The sequence below is a fragment of the Somniosus microcephalus genome, unplaced genomic scaffold, assembly GCF_052327205.1.
Source record: "Somniosus microcephalus isolate GS21.2 unplaced genomic scaffold, FLI_Smic_1.0 scaffold335, whole genome shotgun sequence".
Lineage (NCBI taxonomy): Eukaryota > Metazoa > Chordata > Chondrichthyes > Squaliformes > Somniosidae > Somniosus > Somniosus microcephalus.
This window is the reverse complement of record NW_028225522.1, coordinates 254,227-271,954: the sequence shown is the minus strand read 5'-3', so window position 1 is coordinate 271,954 and position 17,728 is coordinate 254,227. Positions and strand designations below refer to the sequence as shown.

The 17,728-nt window shown below is 47.7% G+C and overlaps 1 protein-coding gene across 2 annotated transcripts; it reads right to left on the bottom strand.

Moving 5' to 3' along the window:
- Positions 1 to 6,385: 6,385 nt before the first annotated feature.
- LOC147081826 (uncharacterized) lies at positions 6,386 to 17,305 on the bottom strand. Of its 2 annotated transcripts, XM_085980651.1 has the most exons (3): positions 17,226 to 17,305; positions 16,209 to 16,371; positions 6,386 to 7,743 (listed from the first exon to the last, which is right to left on the bottom strand). In XM_085980651.1, coding segments are annotated over exons 2-3 (1,119 nt in total). In that variant the 5' UTR covers positions 16,211 to 16,371; positions 17,226 to 17,305; the 3' UTR covers positions 6,386 to 6,626. The 2 variants fall into 2 exon arrangements, with proteins under 2 accessions (XP_085836777.1, XP_085836778.1); XM_085980652.1 differs by lacking the exon at positions 17,226 to 17,305 and having other exon boundaries at positions 16,209 to 16,487.
- Positions 17,306 to 17,728: the final 423 nt, after the last annotated feature.

Below are 17,728 nucleotides of genomic sequence, written 5' to 3'. Positions count from 1 at the left end.
TGCCTTCAGGGATCTATGTACATGCACACCAAGATCCCTCTGATCCTCTGTCCTTCCTATGGTCCTACCATTCATTGTGTATTCCCTTGCCTTGTTAGTCCTCCGAAAGTGGATCACCTCACACTTTTCAGGGTTAAATTCCATTTGCCACTGTTCTGCCCATCTGACCAACCCGCTATATCGTCCTGTAGCCTGAAGCTTCCCTCCTCGCTATTTACCACTCCACCAATGTTTGTGTCATCTGCGAACTTACTGATCATACCTCCTACATTCATATCTAAATCATTAATGTAGACCACAAACAGCAAAGGACCCAGCACCGATCCCTGCGGTACACCACTGGACACAGGCTTCCAGTAACAAAAACAACCTTCGACCATCACCCCCTGCCTCTAAGCCAATTTTGGATCCAATGTGCCAAGTTGCCCTGGATCCCATGGCCTCTTACCTTCTTGACCAGTCTCCCATGTGGGACTTTGTCAAAAGCCTTACTGAAGTCCATGTAGACTACATCAACTGCACTACCCTCAAACACACACCTAGTCACCCCTTCGAAAAATTCAATCTGGAGCTTTCTGGAGCGCGGGGGCTTGTGGGTATTGCAGGAGGTGGGGTAGCATTGCTGGTTAAAGAGGAGATTAACACATAAGGAAGGATATTAGCTCTGATAATGTGGAATCTGTATGGGCAGAGCTGAGAAATACCATGGGGCAGAAAACGTTAGTGGGAGTTGTAACAGTAAAGCTGAGGTTGGGGATGGTATTAAACAGGAAATTAGAGATGCGCGTAATAAGGGCACAGCAGTTATCATGGGTGACTTTAATCTACATATAGATTGGGCTAACCAAATTAATAACAATACTGTGGAGGAGGAATTCCTAGAGTGTATACGGGATGGTTTCCTGGACCAATATGTCAAGGAACCAACTAGAGATCAGGCCATCTTAGACTGGGTATTATGTAATGCGAAAGGATTAATTAGCAATCTTGTTGTGTGAGGCCCCTTTGGGGAAGAGCGATCATAATATGATAGAATTCTTCATTAAAATGGAAAGTGAAGTAGTTGACTCAGAGACTAGGGTCATGAATTTAAATAAAGGAAACTATGATGGTCTGAGGCGCGAGTTGGCTTGGATGGATTGGGGAATGTTACTTAAAGGGTTGAAGGTGGATAGGCAATGGCAAACATTTAAAGATCGCATGGATGAACTACAGAATTTGTTCATCCCTGTTTGGCATAAAAATAAAACAAAAAGGTGACTCAACAGTGGCTAACAAGGGAAATTAGTGATAGGATTGGGAGCAGTTTAGGATTCAGCGAAGGACAAAGGGATTAATTAAGAGGGGGAAAATAGATCATGAGAGTAAGCTTGCAAGGAACATAAAAACTGACTGTAAAAGCTTCTATAGATATGTGAAGAAAAAGATTGGTGAAGTCAAGCGTAGGTCCCTTGCAGTCAGAATCAGGGGAATTTATAATGGGGAACAAAGAAAAGGCAGACTAATTAAATACATACTTTTGTTCTGTCTTCACAAAGGAGGACACAAATAACCTCCCAGAGATGTCGGTGTACATAGGGTCTAATGAGAGGGAGGAATTGAATGAAGTCAGTATTTGTAGAGAAATGGTGTTGGGGAAATTGACGGGATTGAAGGCCGATAAATCCCCAGGGTCTGATAACTTACATCCTAGGGTACTTAAGGAAGTGGCCCTAGAAATAGTAGATGCATTGCTGGTCATCTTCCAACATTCGATAGACTCTGGAACAGGACCCATGGATTGGAGAATAGCTAATGTTACCCCACTATTCAAAAAGGTGGTAGAGAGAAAACAGGGAATTATAGACCGGCAAGCCTGACGTCGGTAGTGGGGAAAATGCTAGAGTCCATTATAAAAGATGTAATAGCAGAGCACTTGGAAAACAGTGACTGGATCGGACAAAGTCAACATGGATTTACAAAAGGTAAATAATACCAAGTGGTGTTGATGTCATGACATCACGACGTCCCTACGCACGTCACCCACCCACAGCTCCCGCGATCTCTCTCCCTATTGGTCAGTGGACACGTCAATCCCGCCCGCTGCCCGCGGTCAGGTGCCCCTGCTCTCCTTCAATGTAGTGCCATGGGATCATTTACATCCACCTGAAAGAGCAGACGGGGGCCTCGGTTTAACATCTCATCCGAAAGATGGCACCTCTGACAGAGCAGCACTCTCTCAGTACTGGAGTGTCAGCCTAGATTTTTATGCTCAAGTCTCTGGACTGGGACTTGAACCCACGACCTTCTGACTCCGAGGTGAGAGTGCTGCCCACTGAGCTAAAGTGCCTGGAGCTAAGCCAGCTGGGATACTTGACATAGGATTACGTCGGATATACGGCACAGAAACAGGCCATTCGGCCCAACCAGTCCATGCCGGTGTTTATGCTCCACTCGAGCCTCCTCCCGTCTTTCCTCATCTAAATCTATCAGCATAACCCTCGATTCCCTTCTCCCCCATATGCTTGTCTAGCCTCCCCTTAAATGCATCGATACTATTCGCTTCAACCACTCCCTGTGGCAGCGAGTTCCACATTCTCACCACTCTCTGGGTAAAGAAGTTTCTGCTGAATTCCCTATTGGATTTCTTGGTGACTATCTTATATTGAGGCCTCATTCTCTCTGTATCCACTCTATCAACATTTTTTCATAATTTTAAAGACCTCTATTAGGTCACCCCTCAGCCTTCTGTTTTCAAGAGAAAAGAGACCCAGCCTGTTCATCCTTTCCTGATATGTATACCCTCGCATTTCTGGTATCATCCTTGTAAATCTTCTCTGCACCCTCTCCAGTGCCTCTATATCCTTTTAAAATATGGCGACCAGAACTGTGCGCAGTACTCTAAGTGTGGTCTAACCAAGGTTCGATACAGGTTTAGCATAACTTCACCACTTTTCAATTCTATCCCTCTAGAAATAAACCCTAGTGCTTGGTTTGCTTTTTTTTATGGCCTTGCTAACCTGTGTCGCAACTTTTAGTAATTTGTGTATTTGTACTCCGAGATCCATTTGTTCCTCTACCCCACCTAGACTCGCACCCTCCAAGTGATAAGTGACCTCCCCATTCTTCCTACCAAAATGTAATACCTCACATTTATCTGTTCAGCCTTGGTCACTCTGCAAATGCTCTGAAATGTTTCATAATGAAATCAGGGAGTCAAAAAGCTCAGGTGAGGCAGTTTAAAAAGACAGTCCCTGACCAGAGATTGCTGGATGCTGACACTCGGTGCTCACGAGGACAGAATGTCCCATTCCCCAGGCACGGACATCCAGCACCTCGATCACAGCAACAATTCACAAAACAACGGCAATATAACTTGGAGCAGAGACGGTTAAGTGGAGCTGTGATCGAGGTGCTCAAAATTATGAGGGGTTTTGATCGAGCAAACAAGGAGAAGCTGTTGTCACTGGCAGGAGGGTCGGTAACGAGAGGACACAGATTTCAGATCATTGGCAAAAGAATCGGGAGAGGAAATGAGGAGACTTTTTTTAGCCAGTGAATTGTGATGATCTGGAATGCACTGCCTGAATGGGAGGTGGAAGCAGATCCAAAAGTAACTTTCAAAAGGGAATTGGATATATAGTAAAAGCAGAAATTTGCAGGGCTGTGGGGAAAGAGCAGGGCAGTGGGACTAATTACATCGCTCTTTCAGAGAGCTGGCACCAGCATGATGGGCCGAAAGGCATCCTACTGTGCTCTATGATTCTATAACATCAGCTTCTCTCTGCTCACTAGTACTGAGAGAACAGAGAATAATCTTTAAATCCAGCCCAGTTATTGGGGGCTCTTAACATTAACAAGCCCCAGTTGCCTGAATTAACATGGTTCAGTCCTGGATGTGATTAAAGGCATCGGAAACAGTGGAATCGACCCACCGCAGTCACACTGTGGACACTCTGGTGTGTCAGCGGGTGGGATACACCAGGGAATCCCTTTCCACACACTGAGGTTGATGCCAATGATTGGGAGTCCCAGGGTTTCGGATACCAGATAATCAAGCTCACAAGAACACAAATTATCTCTCCATAGATACATAGAAGATAGGAGCAGGAGTCGGCCATTTGGCCCTTCGAGCCTGCTCCGCCATTCAATGAGATCATGGCTGATCATCCAAATTCAGTACCCTGTCCCTGCCTTCTCCCCATATCCCTTGAGCCTTAAGAAATATATCCAACTCTTTCTTGAATATATTTAATGAACTGGCCTCCACCGCCCTCTGTGGCAGAGAATTCCACAGGTTCACCACTCTCTGGGTGAAGAAATTCCTCCTCATTTCAGTCCTAAATGGCTTATCCTTAGACTATGACCCCTGGTTCTGGACTCCCCGACCATCAGAAACGTCCTTCTTGCATCTAGTCTGTCCAGGCCTGACAGAATTTTATAGGTTTCGATGAGATCCCCTCTCAATCTTCTAAACTCCAGTGAGTATAAGCCCAATCGGCACAATCTCTCCCCATATGTCATTCCTGCCATCCCAGGTATCAGCCTGGTGAATTTTCGCTGCACTCCTTCCATGGCAAGAATGTCCTTCCTCAGATAAGGCGACCAAAACTGCACACAATACTCAAGGTGCGGTCTCACCAAGGCCCTGTACAACTGCAGCAAGACATCCTTGTTCCTGTATTCGAACCCTTTCGCTACGAAGGCCAACATTCCATTTGCCTTCTTAACCGCCTGCTGCACCTGCACGCTTACCTTCAGCGACTGGTGCACAAGAACACCCAGGTCTCTTTGCACTTCCCCTTCTCCCAATCTATTGCCATTCAAATTGTAATCTGCCTTCCTGTTTTTGCCACCAAAGTGGATAACCTCACATTTATCCACATTATAGTGCATTTGCCATGTTTCTGCCCAATCACCTAACCTGTCCAAATCATACTGGAGATTCATGACATCCTCCTCACAGCATACCTTCCCACCCAGCTTTGTGTCATCTGCAAATTTGGAGATATTACATCGAATTCCCTCGTCCAGATCATTAATATAATATTGTGAACAGCTGGGGTCCTAGGACCGATCCTTGCGGTACCCCACTAGTCACTGCCTGCCACTCGGAAAACGACACGTTTATTCCAACTCTTTGCTTTCTGTCCACCAACCAGTTCTCTATCCAAGTCAATACCTTGCCCCCAATCCCATGTGCCTTAATTTTGCACACTAATCTCTTATGCGGGACCTTATCGAAAGCCTTCTGAAAGTCCAAATACACCACATCCACTGGTTCTCCCTTATCTATTTTACCAGTTACATCCTCAAAAATTCCAGATTAGTCAAGCATGATTTACCTTTTGTAAATCCATGTTGACTTTGTCCGATCCTGTCACTGCTTTCCAAGTGCTCTGCTATTACATCTTTTATAATGGACTCTAGCATTTTCCCCACTACCGATGTCAGGCTTACTGGTCTGTAATTCCCCGCTTTTTCACTGCCACCTTTTTTGAATAGTGGGGTAACATTAGCTACCCTCCAATCCATGGGTACTGTTCCAGAGTCTATCGAGTTCTGGAAGATGACCAGCAATACATCTACTATTTCCAGGCTTTATTAAGAGCGCTGCATAACACAGATCGGGTGATAATTCCCTCAATCTGGAGAATAGAAGTACAGTGGATTCGCGCGCGACCTTCTCGAGTCTGTTCCAACTGACAATGCCTTAAGTGGCCTGTTCTTATACACAAGCTTGGTTACCGCTCAGGAAATGAGATTGTTTGGACCAGTCTGTTGACTGCCTCCTGAACTCCTGCTAATTCAGGGAATTTAGTCCATCTGTGACCAGACTATAACCACAAGCCCGTCTGGTTATCACACCTATACGGTCCGTGAGGTTATTATCAGATTCACACCCAGACGTTGTGCCTTCACTTGTCTGGCACTTCATCCCATAACACGGGTACAGGGGCTCAGTAATGTTTCATTCATCGGAAAAAGACAAAATACAACAACATACTGGGCAGCTTAACAGAATCTCATCATATTTATGGGGCCATAAATATAAGTCATTAATAAATCCAGGAGGGAATTCAGGAGAAACTTCTTTACCCAGAGAGTGATGAGAATGTGGAACTCACTCCCACAAGGAGTAGTTGAGGTGAATGGTATAGATGTATTTAAGGAGAAGCCAGATAAACATAGGAGGATATGTCGGAGGAGGCTCGTGTGGAGCATAAACCCCGGCATGGACCAGTTGGGCCGAATGGCCTGTTTCTGTGCTGTACATTCAATGTAATAACATGAACAGTCCACCGGCGCGCTCGAGGCCTTCCGTGACCAGTGGGTACCGGAGGGACTGGCGTGTATCATCACCACCGAAAATAGAATTTTTATTTCATTTAAGTTTCCTTTAAACTTTTTTTGTTATGTTACAGGTTTTATTGGTTGTGATGGTTGACTTTTAATAGGCAATTGCCTGTGATAAGGAGAAAAACAAAATAACATTAACAGTCGAATCAAGGGAATCATCAGCACCACAGATTGAAAGATTACACAGCAGTACAAGAATTTATAAAACATTCATCCATTCCACGTTCATGTCACCCCAGCTGTCTACAGGGCCCTGCATTACAGAACAGTGTGAACTCGCTGGTGTCTCAGCAGGTCATTGGAGCTTTTAGAGCTCTTCCCACAGTCAGAACAAACACTCTCTCATCAGTGTGAACAAGCTGGTGTCTCAGCAAGTTGGATGAATTAGAGAATCGCTTCCCACACACAGAGCAGGGAAATGGCCTCTCCCCGGTGTGAACTCGCTGGTGTCTGGTCAGAACCCCGGGGCTTTTAAAGCTCTCCCCACAGTCAGAACATTTAAATGGTTTCACATCAGTGTGAACAAGCTGGTGTCTGGTCAGAGCCCCGGAGCATTTAAAGCTCTTCCCACAGTCAGAACATTTAAATGGTTTCACATCATTGTGAACAAGATGGTGTCGCTTCAGGGCACTGGAGCTTTTAAAACTCTTTTGACACACAGAACATTTAAACACTCTCTCATCAGTGTGAACAAGCTGGTGTGTCAGCAGGGTAGATGAATCAGAGAATCCCTTCCCACACACAGAGCAGGGAAATGGCCTCTCCCCAGTGTGAACTCGCTGGTGTCTGGTCAGAACCCCGGAGCTTTTAAAACTCTTCCCACAGTCGGAACATGTAAACGGTTTCTCATCGGTGTGAACAAGCTGGTGTTCCTTCAGATGCCCAGTATATTTGAAGCTCTTCCCGCAGTCAGAACATGTAAACGGTCTCTCATCGGTGTGAACAAGCTGGTGTTGCTTCAGGACCCTGGAGTATTTAAAGCTCTTCCCACAGTCAGAACATTTAAATGGTTTCTCATCAGAGTGAACAAGCTGGTGTGTCAGCAGGTGGGATGAATAAACAAATCCCTTCCCACACATGGAGCAGGTGAACGGACTGTCCCCAGTGTGACTGCGCCGATGAACTTCTGATGTAGACGGGGAACTGAATCTCTTCCCGCCGTCCCCACCTTTACCCGGTTTCTCCCCGGTGTGACGGTGCATGTGTCTCGCCAGGTCAGGCGATCGGCTGAATCCGAGTCCACACACGGAACACGTGTGCGGTTTGTCCGCGCTGCGATCGCTGCTCTCTCCTTCCATGTGCAAAGGCCGATGATATTCAGGTCCAGATGAATTGAGCGACTCTGTCAGATCTTGTGATGTTTGGTTTGAGCTTCCTGTCTGTAAATGCTCCACTTCTAAAACCCTGTAAAAGGAGTGTAGAAAGGGGGTAAGAGGGAGAATGTTGTCTCATGTCCCCCTTTCCCAGCCCAGGGGCAGTGAAGCTGATTTTCAGGCCCCAGCTGCTGCACAGGTTGGTTGAAAGGATCAACAATAATGGCGGCTTCAATCCCCACAAGCCCCCGCGCTCCAGAAAGCGCTCCGGCCGCCGCGCTGAGTTGTGGCTGACCCCGCGCATGTGCCCCATGGCCCCGCCCCCTCCTGCTCCACAGGCGCCCGGCCCGCACCGCGCATGCTCAGCACACACCCTGGGCCCCTGTCAATCATCCTCCCCCGCGCCTGCGCGCTGGGCCCGAGCTCCAGGCTGCCGTGCGGGGCTTTCTTTGTAAAGTCGGTGTTGGTGAAGAGCCGCAATCAGTGAGGGAAGCAGAGAAACATAGAAGATAGGAGCAGGAGTAGGCCATTCGGCCCCTCGATCCTGTTCCGCCATTCATTGAGATCATGGCTGATCATCCAAATTCAGTACCCGGTCCCTGCCTTCTCCCCATATCCCTTGATCCCTTTAGCCTTAAGAAATATATCCAACTCCTTCTTGAATATATTTAATGAATTGGCCTCCACTGCCTTCTTTGGTAGAGAATTCCACAGATTCACCACTCTCTGGGTGAAGAAATTCCTCCTCATCTCTGTCCTAAATGGCTTACCCCTTATCCTTAGACTGTGACCCCTGGTTCTGGACACCCCGACCATCGGGAACATCCTTCCTGCATCTAGTCTGTCTAGTCATGTTAGAATTTTATAAGTTTCAATGAGCTCCCCTCTCATTCTTCTAAACTCCAGCGAGTATAAGCCCAATCGACCCAACCTCTCCTCATATGTCATTCCTGCCATCCCAGGTATCAGTCTGGTGAATCTTCGCTGCACTCCCTCCATGGCAAGAACATCCTTCCTCAGATAAGGTGACCAAAACTGCACACAATACTCATGATGTGGTCTCACCAAGGCCCTGTACAACTGCAGCAAGACATCCTTGTTCCTGTACTCGAACCCTCTCGTTACGAAGGCCAACATACCATTTGCCTTCTTAACCGCCTGCTGCACCTGCATGCTTACCTTCAGCAACTGATGCACAAGGACACCCAGGTCTCGTTGCACTTCCCCTTCTCCCAATCTATTGCCATTCAGATAATAATCTGCCTTCCTGTTTTTGACACCAAAGTGGATGATCTCGCATTTATCCACATTATACTGCATCTGCCATGCTTCTGCCCAATCACCCAACTTGTCCAAATCATACTGGAGTTTCTCGGCACCCTCCTCACAGCACACATGCCCACCCAGCTTTGTGTCATCTGCAAACTTGGAGATATTACATCGAGTTCCCTCGTCTAGATCATTAATATATATTGTGAATAGCTGGGGTCCAAGGACCGATCCCTGCGGTACCCCACTAGTCACTGCCTGCCACTCGGAAAAAGAGCCATTTATTCCAACTCTGCTTTCTGTCTGCCAACCAGTTCTCTATCCAATTCAATACCTTGCCCCCAATCCCATGTGCCTTAATTTAGCACGCTAATCTCTTATGCGGGACCTTATCGAAAGCCTTCTGAAAGTCCAAATACACCACATCCACTGGTTCTCCCTGATCTATTTTAGCAGTTACGTCCTCAAAAAATTCCAGTAGATTAGTCAAGCACGATTTACCTTTTGTAAATCTATGTTGACTTTGTCCAATCCTGTCACTGTTTTCCAAGTGCTCTGCTATTACATCTTTTATAATGGACTCGAGCATTTTCCCCACTACCGATGTCAGGCTTACCGGTCTGTAATTCCCCGTTTTCTCTCTACCACCTTTTTTGAATAGTGGGGTAACATTAGCTACCCTCCAATCCATGGCACTGTTCCAGAGTCTATCGAATGTTGGAAGATGATCAGCAATGCATCTAGTATTTCTAGGGTCACTTCCCTGGTGATTGTAATTTTCTTGAGTTCCTCCCTCCCTTCCATTTCCTGATTTACAGCTAGTTCTGGGATGTTACTTGAATCCTCTATAGTGAAGACCGATGCAAAATACCTGTTCAATTCAACTGCCATCTCCTTATTTTCCATTATTAATTCCCCAGACTCACTTTCTATAGGACCAACGCTCACTTTGTTAACTCTTTTCTTTTTTAAATATCTATAGAAACTCTTACTATCTGTGTTTATATTTCTAGCTAGCTTTCTCTGGTACTCTCATTTTTGTCTCCTTATTAATCTTTTAGTCATTCTTTGCTGTTTTTTATATTCTGTCCAATCTTCTGACCTGCCACCCATCTTTCCACAATTATATGCTTTTTCTTTAAGTTTGATACTATCTTTAACATTTTTAGTTAACCACGGATGGTGGGTCCTCCCCTTGGAATTTTTCTTTCTCGTTGGAATGTATCTATTCTGTGTATTCTGAAATATCCCCTTAAATGTCTGCCACTGCAACTCTATTGACCTCTCCCTTAACCTAATTTGCCTGTTCACTTTAGCTCGCTCTGCTTTCATGCCCTCATAATTGCCCTTATTTAAGTTTAAAATACTAGTTTTGGACCCACTCGTCTCTCCCTCAAACTGAATGTAAAATTCAATCATATTATGATCGCTGCTACCTAGGGGCGCCTTCACTATGAAGTCATTAATTAATCCTATCTCATTGCACAATACCAGGTCTAGTATAGCCTGCTCTCTGGTTGGCTCCAGAACGTGCTGTTCTAAGAAACTATCCCAAAAAGATTCTATGAACTCCTCATCTAGGCTACCTTTGCCCATCTGATTTTTCCAGTCTATATGTAGATTAAAATCCCCCATGATTATTGCCATACCTTTCTGACAAGCTCCCATTATTTCTTCCTTTATACTCCATCCTACCGTGTGGTTACTGTCAGGGGGCCTGTACACCACTCCCACAAGTGACTTCTTGCCTTTATCATTTCTCATCTTAACACACAGGTGCAGCAAGCAATTAGGAAAGCAAATGGTATGTTAGTCTTTATTACAAAAGGATTGGAGTATAAGAGTAAAGTCTTACTGCAATTATATAGGGCTTTGGTGAGACCACACCTGGAGTATCGTGTACAGTTTTGGTCTCCTTACCTAAGGAAGGATATACTTGCCTCAGAGGGAGTGCAACAAAGGTTCACCAGACTGATTCCTGGGATGGGGGGATTGTCCTATGAGGGGAGATTGAGGAGACTGGGCCTATATTCCCATGAATTTTGAAGAATGAGAGGGGATGTCATTGAAACATCTACAATTCTTACAGGGCTTGACAGGGTAGATGCTGGGTGACTGTTTCCCCTGGCTGGGGAGTCTAGAACCAGGGGTCACAGTCTCAGAATAAGGGGTCAGCCATTTAGGACTGAGATGAGGAGAAATTTCTTCACTCAGAGGGTGGTGAATCTTTGGAATTCTCTGCCCCAGAGGGCTGTGGAGGCTCAGTCATTGAGTATAATCAAGGCTGAGATCGATAGATTTTTGGACTCATGGGGAATCAAGGGATATGGGGATCGGGCGGGAAGGTGGAGATGAGGTAGAAGATCAGCCATGATCTTATTGAATGGCGGAGCAGGCTCAAAGGGCCGAATGGCCTGCTCCTGCTCCTATTTCTTATGTTCTTAAGAAAGCTGTTTGCTATAGCCTGCTGCACCATGACAAATACACAGAGGATTTCAGTTATGTGGAGAGACTGGAGAAGCTGGCATTGTTCTCCTTGGAGCAGAGAAGGTGCAGCGGAGATTTAATAGAGGTGTTCAAAACAGGAAGGGGGAGAAATTTGGTTGTTAGCGCCACCAATTAACGCCTAAAGTGGCCGAGAAGTGGGGTGCTAGCCAAATTCCGGGCGGGCGCAGGGAGCCTAGCCCCATATTGAGCATGCATTTAGCGCCGGCACAAAATCTTAGCGCCCGGTCACGGGCGCAGGCAGATTATGACATCATTTGTGTGTGCAACGCCTTTTGGGCGCCACGGACCGGAAATTCAGTGGTGTCCCCCTCCGTAGCACCTGGCGCTAATAGTGACAGCTTACCTGCAACCTTACCCAGTCGCTCTCGGCCTGGGGGGGCGTTATTTAAAGGGGACTGGTGTGGTTTAAAAGCAGCAGCCATTTCTGGAGCACAACTTCTTCGAGACTTACAAAGAGTTGCTGAGCTGCACACAGAGAGCCATTTGACTACTGAGCCCGCGCAGGCAGAGGAACTTCAGCCTTCTGACCATCGCCTTGCTGTTGGTGAGCATTTCCAATGGGAAAACTTCCTGTGCGCACTTATTATGGGGGCTGCATTGGAGGGGAATGTCCTGCTGCTGAATCATCTGGAAAGGGCACTGAGACACTGGGAGAGGGGGGCGGGCATGGCCAGATGGAGGAGGGCCAACAGACGTCGCCACAGCAGACCTTACGCTGGCATAGTTTTCCGACAGCAGTTTTCCTACATGAACATGTCGGACGAGCAATGTGTCAGAAGGCTGCGATTTAGAAAGGAGGTGGTGACTGAGCTGTGCCAGCTGCTTCAGCCAGATCTGCAGCCTCAGATAAGGTGCAGGCCTTCTCTGTCGGTGGCTGAGAAGATGCCTGCTGCCCTGAACTTCTACGCGAGCAGCTCTTCTCAGGCTGCGCATCAGAGGCTGATCAGAAGTCACTTCTAGGCCCCTCTCACGGAATGCTTGCTGCCATTCCAAGAACAGGAATGGAACCGGTCTGATACCCCCAAGCCTGTGAAGGGCAAGATGCATGTAAATAGCAGACATGGCCATTGTATAGCAGACATGGCCATTGTAAATGAAGAAAGTGTTTCATTACACAAAATGTGGTTCCTTCAAACATGAGAAAGCAATGGCAGCAGAAAGCAAAACCAATACACTGACACATAACTGCCTCTCACACCCGGGAGACTGTCCAAAACATAAATCACATTCCGACCATCTTCCTTGGCCTTGATTCCACTGCGCCAACCAAAGCATCCAATGCCCCATCAGTGAGTCGTTCCGCCCTCTGCCTCACCCTTTCCATGTCTTGCTAGGCTGGTGCACCACAGGTAGGCTCCCACCGATTTGAAGGCCTACAAGGCAGTGAGTGTGTCTGGTGATGCCAATTGACCTGCCCCTTTAAGAGCTGGTCGGTGCGTGTGTGTCAGGGAAAGTGATTATTAACAGCACCTGCGCTGCGCCCCGCCGCCGTGAAATTGGGTTGCGCCACCGGGTTAGCGCCTTAGGAGTCTTGTGCAGCGCCTGATTTAGCGCCGCAATCACCTTCAGGGGCGCTGCAACCAATATCACGCTAGGTGGCGCTAAATTGCACCTGGCGCAAAACTTTGCGCTTCGCCAGGACTAGCGCCCCAAACGGGGCGATACCGAATTTCTAGCCCGAAGGGTTTTGATAGAGTAAATAGGAGCATGGGAACAGGAGGAGGCCATTCAGCCCCTCCAGCCTGTTCCACCATTCAATGAGATCATGGCCGATCTGTGTCTTAACTCCACCCACCTGCCTTGGCTCCATATCCCTTTGCTCCCTTGTCTAGCAAAATCTATCGCTCTGGGATTTTAAATGATTAATTGAGCTGGCATCGACTGCTTTCTGTGGGAGAGGGTTCCACACTTCTACCACCCTTTGTGTGAAGAAGTGTTTCCCAACTTCTCTCCTGAATGGCCTGGCTCGGATTTTAAGGTGATGTCCCCTTGTCCTCGACTCCCCTACCGGCAGAAAAGGTTTCTCTCTATCTACTCTACCAATTCCTTTCAAAATCCTAAAATCCTCAATCACTCCTTAACCTTCTAGATTCCAGGGAACACAAGCCTAGTTTATGTAATCTCTCCTCATAATCTAACCCTTGGAGCCCGGGTAACATTCTGGTCAATCTGTGCTGCACTCCCTCCAAGGCCAATATATCCTTTCTGAGGTGCGGTGCCCAGAACTGTACAGTGCTCCAGGGAGTTCCTGGGAGTTAATGTGCATAGGTCCCTGAAGGTGGCGGGACATATTGAGAGAGTGGTTAGCAAAGCATATGGGATCTTGGGCTTCATAAATAGAGGTATTGAGTACAAAAGTAGAGAAGTTATGCTGAACCTTTATAAAGCGCTGGTTAGGCCACAACTGGAGTATTGCATCCAGTTCTGGTCACCACACTTTAGGAAGGATGTGAAGGCTCGAGAGGGTGCAGAGGAGATTTACCAGAATGGATTGCTCTACAGAGAGCCGGCACGGACTCGATGGGCCGAATGGCCTCCTTCTGTGCCGTTATGACTCTCTGGGGTCTAACCAGGGCTTTGTATAGCTGTAGGTTATAAGGAGAAACTGTTTCCAGTGGCAGGAGGGTCGGTAACCAGAGGACACAGATTTAAGGTCATTGACAAAAGAACCAGAGGCGAGGTGAGGAGAATTTTATTGACGCAGCGAGTTGTTGTGATCTGGAATGCGCTGCCTGAAAGGGCGGTGGAAGCAGAGTCAATAATAACGTTCACTGGGGAATTGGATAAACACTTGAAGGGGAAAAATTTGCAGGGCTATGGGGAAAGAGCAGGGGAGTGGGACTAAATGGAGAGCTCTTTCAAAGAGCCGGCACAGGCACGATGGGCTGAATGGCCTCCTTCTGTGCTGTATGATTCTAGGAGCCACTCCTAGAGTGGAGTGGTGCCCGCAGGGATCGCTTGGCAGGAAATTGGGAGGAGGTGGTTCACACGCAGACAGCACCTGATTTCGAGACGCTGTCCTTTTAAAATTGGTCCTCCACAGGCAAGGAGGGACTCGGTCCCTTTAATGAAAATCACATTGAAAAGGAGAGTCCCTGTCCCTTTAAGAGCCCTCCGCCCACCACTCACACCGTTTTCTTAAAGTCTTTGAAATTAATAATAAAAGTTCATGCAGGGAAAATGTGAGGGTGTGACTGTAGTGAGTATCTGTGTCTGTGTGTCTGTCTGACGATGTGTGTGTGTCTGTGTAGAATAGCATCATAGAATGATACCGCACAGAAGGAGGCCATTCGGCCCATCGTGCCTGTGCCGGCTCTTTGAAAGAGCGATCCAATTAATCCCACTCCCCCTGCTCTTTCCCCAAAGCCCTGTAAATGTTTTCCCTTCAAGTATTTAGCTCAATCTCTTTTGAATTATAATATCGAATCTGCTTCCACCGCCCTTTCAGGCAGCGCATTCCAGATCACAACAACTTGGTGTAACAATCTGTTTCCTCATGTCACCTCTGGTTCTTTTGCCAATCGCCTTAAATCTGGTTTCTGTCCCTTCAGCCATTGGAAACGGTTTCTCCTTATTTACTCTCTCAAAATCCATCCTGATTTTGAACAACTCTATCAAATCTCCTCTTAATCTTCTTTGCTTAAGGAGAACAACCCCAGCTTCTCCCGTCTCTCCACGTAACTCAAGTTCCTCATCCCTGGTCCCATTCTCATAAATTTCTTCTGCACCCTCTCTAAGGCCTTGACATCCTTCCTAAAGTGTGGTGCCCAGCGGAAGCCTAGCCAGTGTTTTATAAAGGCTTAGCATAACCTGCTTGCTTTTGTACTCTATTCCTCTATTAACAAAGTCAAGGATCCTGTATACTTTTTTAACAGCCTTCTCAACTTGTCCTGCCACCTTCTAAGATTTGTGTACATACACCCCGAGGCCTCTCTGTTCCTGCACCCTCTTTAAAACTGGACCATTTGGTTTATATTGCCTCTCCTCATTCTTCCTACCAAAATGAATCACTTCACACTTCTCTACATTAAATTTAATCTGCCACGTTTCTGCCCATTTCACCAGTCTGGCTACATCCTCCTGAAGTCTGTTACTATCCTCATTGTTTGCTACATTTCCGAGTTTCGTGTCATCTGTAAATTTTAAAATTTTGCCCTGGATCCCCAAGTCCAGGTCATTGATATATATCAAAAAAAGCAGTGGTCTGAATCAATGTTCACGTTAAGTTGCGCGGCCACGCAGCGGTCTGGAGGTCCCGCGCAGCCGGCTCACCGCCCTATAAATGGAATAAACGCGCATGCACGGAAATTTGAATGGGCCGTGCAGCCCGTTAAAGGGGCCACGCACCTCAAAAAAAAAAGAGGGAACATTGATCCTAATACCGACCCCTGGGGAACATCACTGTTTACCACCCTCCAGTCTGAAAAGCAACCGCTCACCACTACTCTCTGCTTTCTGTCCCTTGGCAGAAAATTGGGAGGGGGCGAGTGCAAACAGCACCTGATTTCTCGCCAAGCACTCAGGGGAGCAGGGGATTAGCCCCACTTTAAATGTCAGTCTCTTACATATACATTATAAAAAGGGAGACGCTGTCCCTTTAAAACCGGTCATCCATGGGGACGCGGTCCCTTTAATGAAAATCTCATAGAAGAGAGCGCCTGTCCCTTTAAGAGAACCCCCACCACTCCCATATTTCTAAGTGCTTGAAATTAATAATTAAAAACGCAGAAAATTAATATTAAAAAAATTAATTCAGGAAGAAAAAATATTTTGACTCACATTTGCTCCCCAGGGTTTCTTGTTTCTGTTTCATCAATTTAAAAACGAAGTGCTTTTTTTATGATCAGCCATGATCGCATTGAATGGCGGAGCATGCTCGAGGGGCCGAATGGCCTACTCCTGCTCCTATCTTCTATGCTTCTATGTTTAAAACAAGTATCTTCTGTAAAAGAAAATTAGTTTGAGCTGTAAAATGTGAAAGGAACATTAAAAATAAACTTTCCCAGGATCAGATTCTGACCAGGCCGCTTTACAAAATGGCGGCGGGCCGATCCCAGGTCCCGCCTCCTCCTTCGCCGCGATTGGTTGGAGGACCAAAGCCCCTCGGTCGGTCCTCCAGGCTCCGCCTCCCCTCGCTCATTGGTGGAGAGCTCAGTGTCAGTCAGTGCACGCCGGCGACGTCGTGACGTTGCAGGGTGGGCGGTTGGAGCAGGCGGGAAATTAAATTCATTTAAATTAAATCTCCCGTCAGCCTCCTCTGTCCCAATCAGCTGGCGCAAGTCCAGCCCCGCCCCGCTCGCTCCCTATTGGTCGGACGCTCCCGTCAATCAGGCCCTGGGCCAAGGTCCTATCTTCTATGTACTTTCAGTGATGACTTTTAGAAACTGGTTTTACAGGAAATTAGAAGAGGAGGGGAGAGATTTGAAGACACTCGGTCCCTTTGTGACTCTAAAGTTGCAGCTGACCCCGCGCATGCGCCCCATGGCCCCGCCCTCTCCTGCTCCACAGGCGCCTGGCCCGCACCGCGCATGCTCAACACACCCCCTGGGCCCCTGTCAATCATCCTCCGCCTCGGAACAGGCCCCGCCCCTCCCATTACTCCGCATGCGCCGCCGGGCCCCGCTCCCGAAGTTGAGCCGCTACCGCGCCTGCGCAGGGCCTCGGATTCTGGGGAAGGCCCGGGCAACCGCGAGAGTCCGGATCACCGGCGGAAAGTGAGTTTTATCAGGGTTTTTTTTAATATAGCGGAGAGAAGCGCGGGCGGGGAGATAAATAAAAAGAAATTGCAAACCGCACCGTCCCGGCACCGAGCGGAGCGAATTGAGCGGCCGCAGCCTCTTGTCTTCTGCAGGGAGCCGGACTGGGACACGCCATCAACGCCACGGCGGTGACTGACGGGAGCTCCGACCAATAGGGAGAGAGCGGGCGCAGCTCGGATGACTGAGGTGGCGGCGGGTCCTCCAACCAATCAGGGTGCCCGAGGGGCGGGACTTCCGCCGCCTGCTTCTCCCGCTGATTGAGACAAGTGGAATGCAGCAGAGGGCGCTCTTCTGAGTTTGGGGCTCAGGCCTGTTAGTGGAGCAGTGCAGAGGGAACTTTACTCTGCACTGGGCTTTACTCCCTCCGCACTGCACTGGAGGGGCAGCACAGAGTTTTAGACTCGAGTCTCTGGAGTGGGACTTCAACCCACAACCTTCTGACTCAGAGGAGAGAGTGCTGCCGCCTGAGCCACGGCTGCCACTCTGTATCTAACCTGTGCTGTACCTGCCCTGGGAGTGTTTGATGGGACAGTGTAGAGG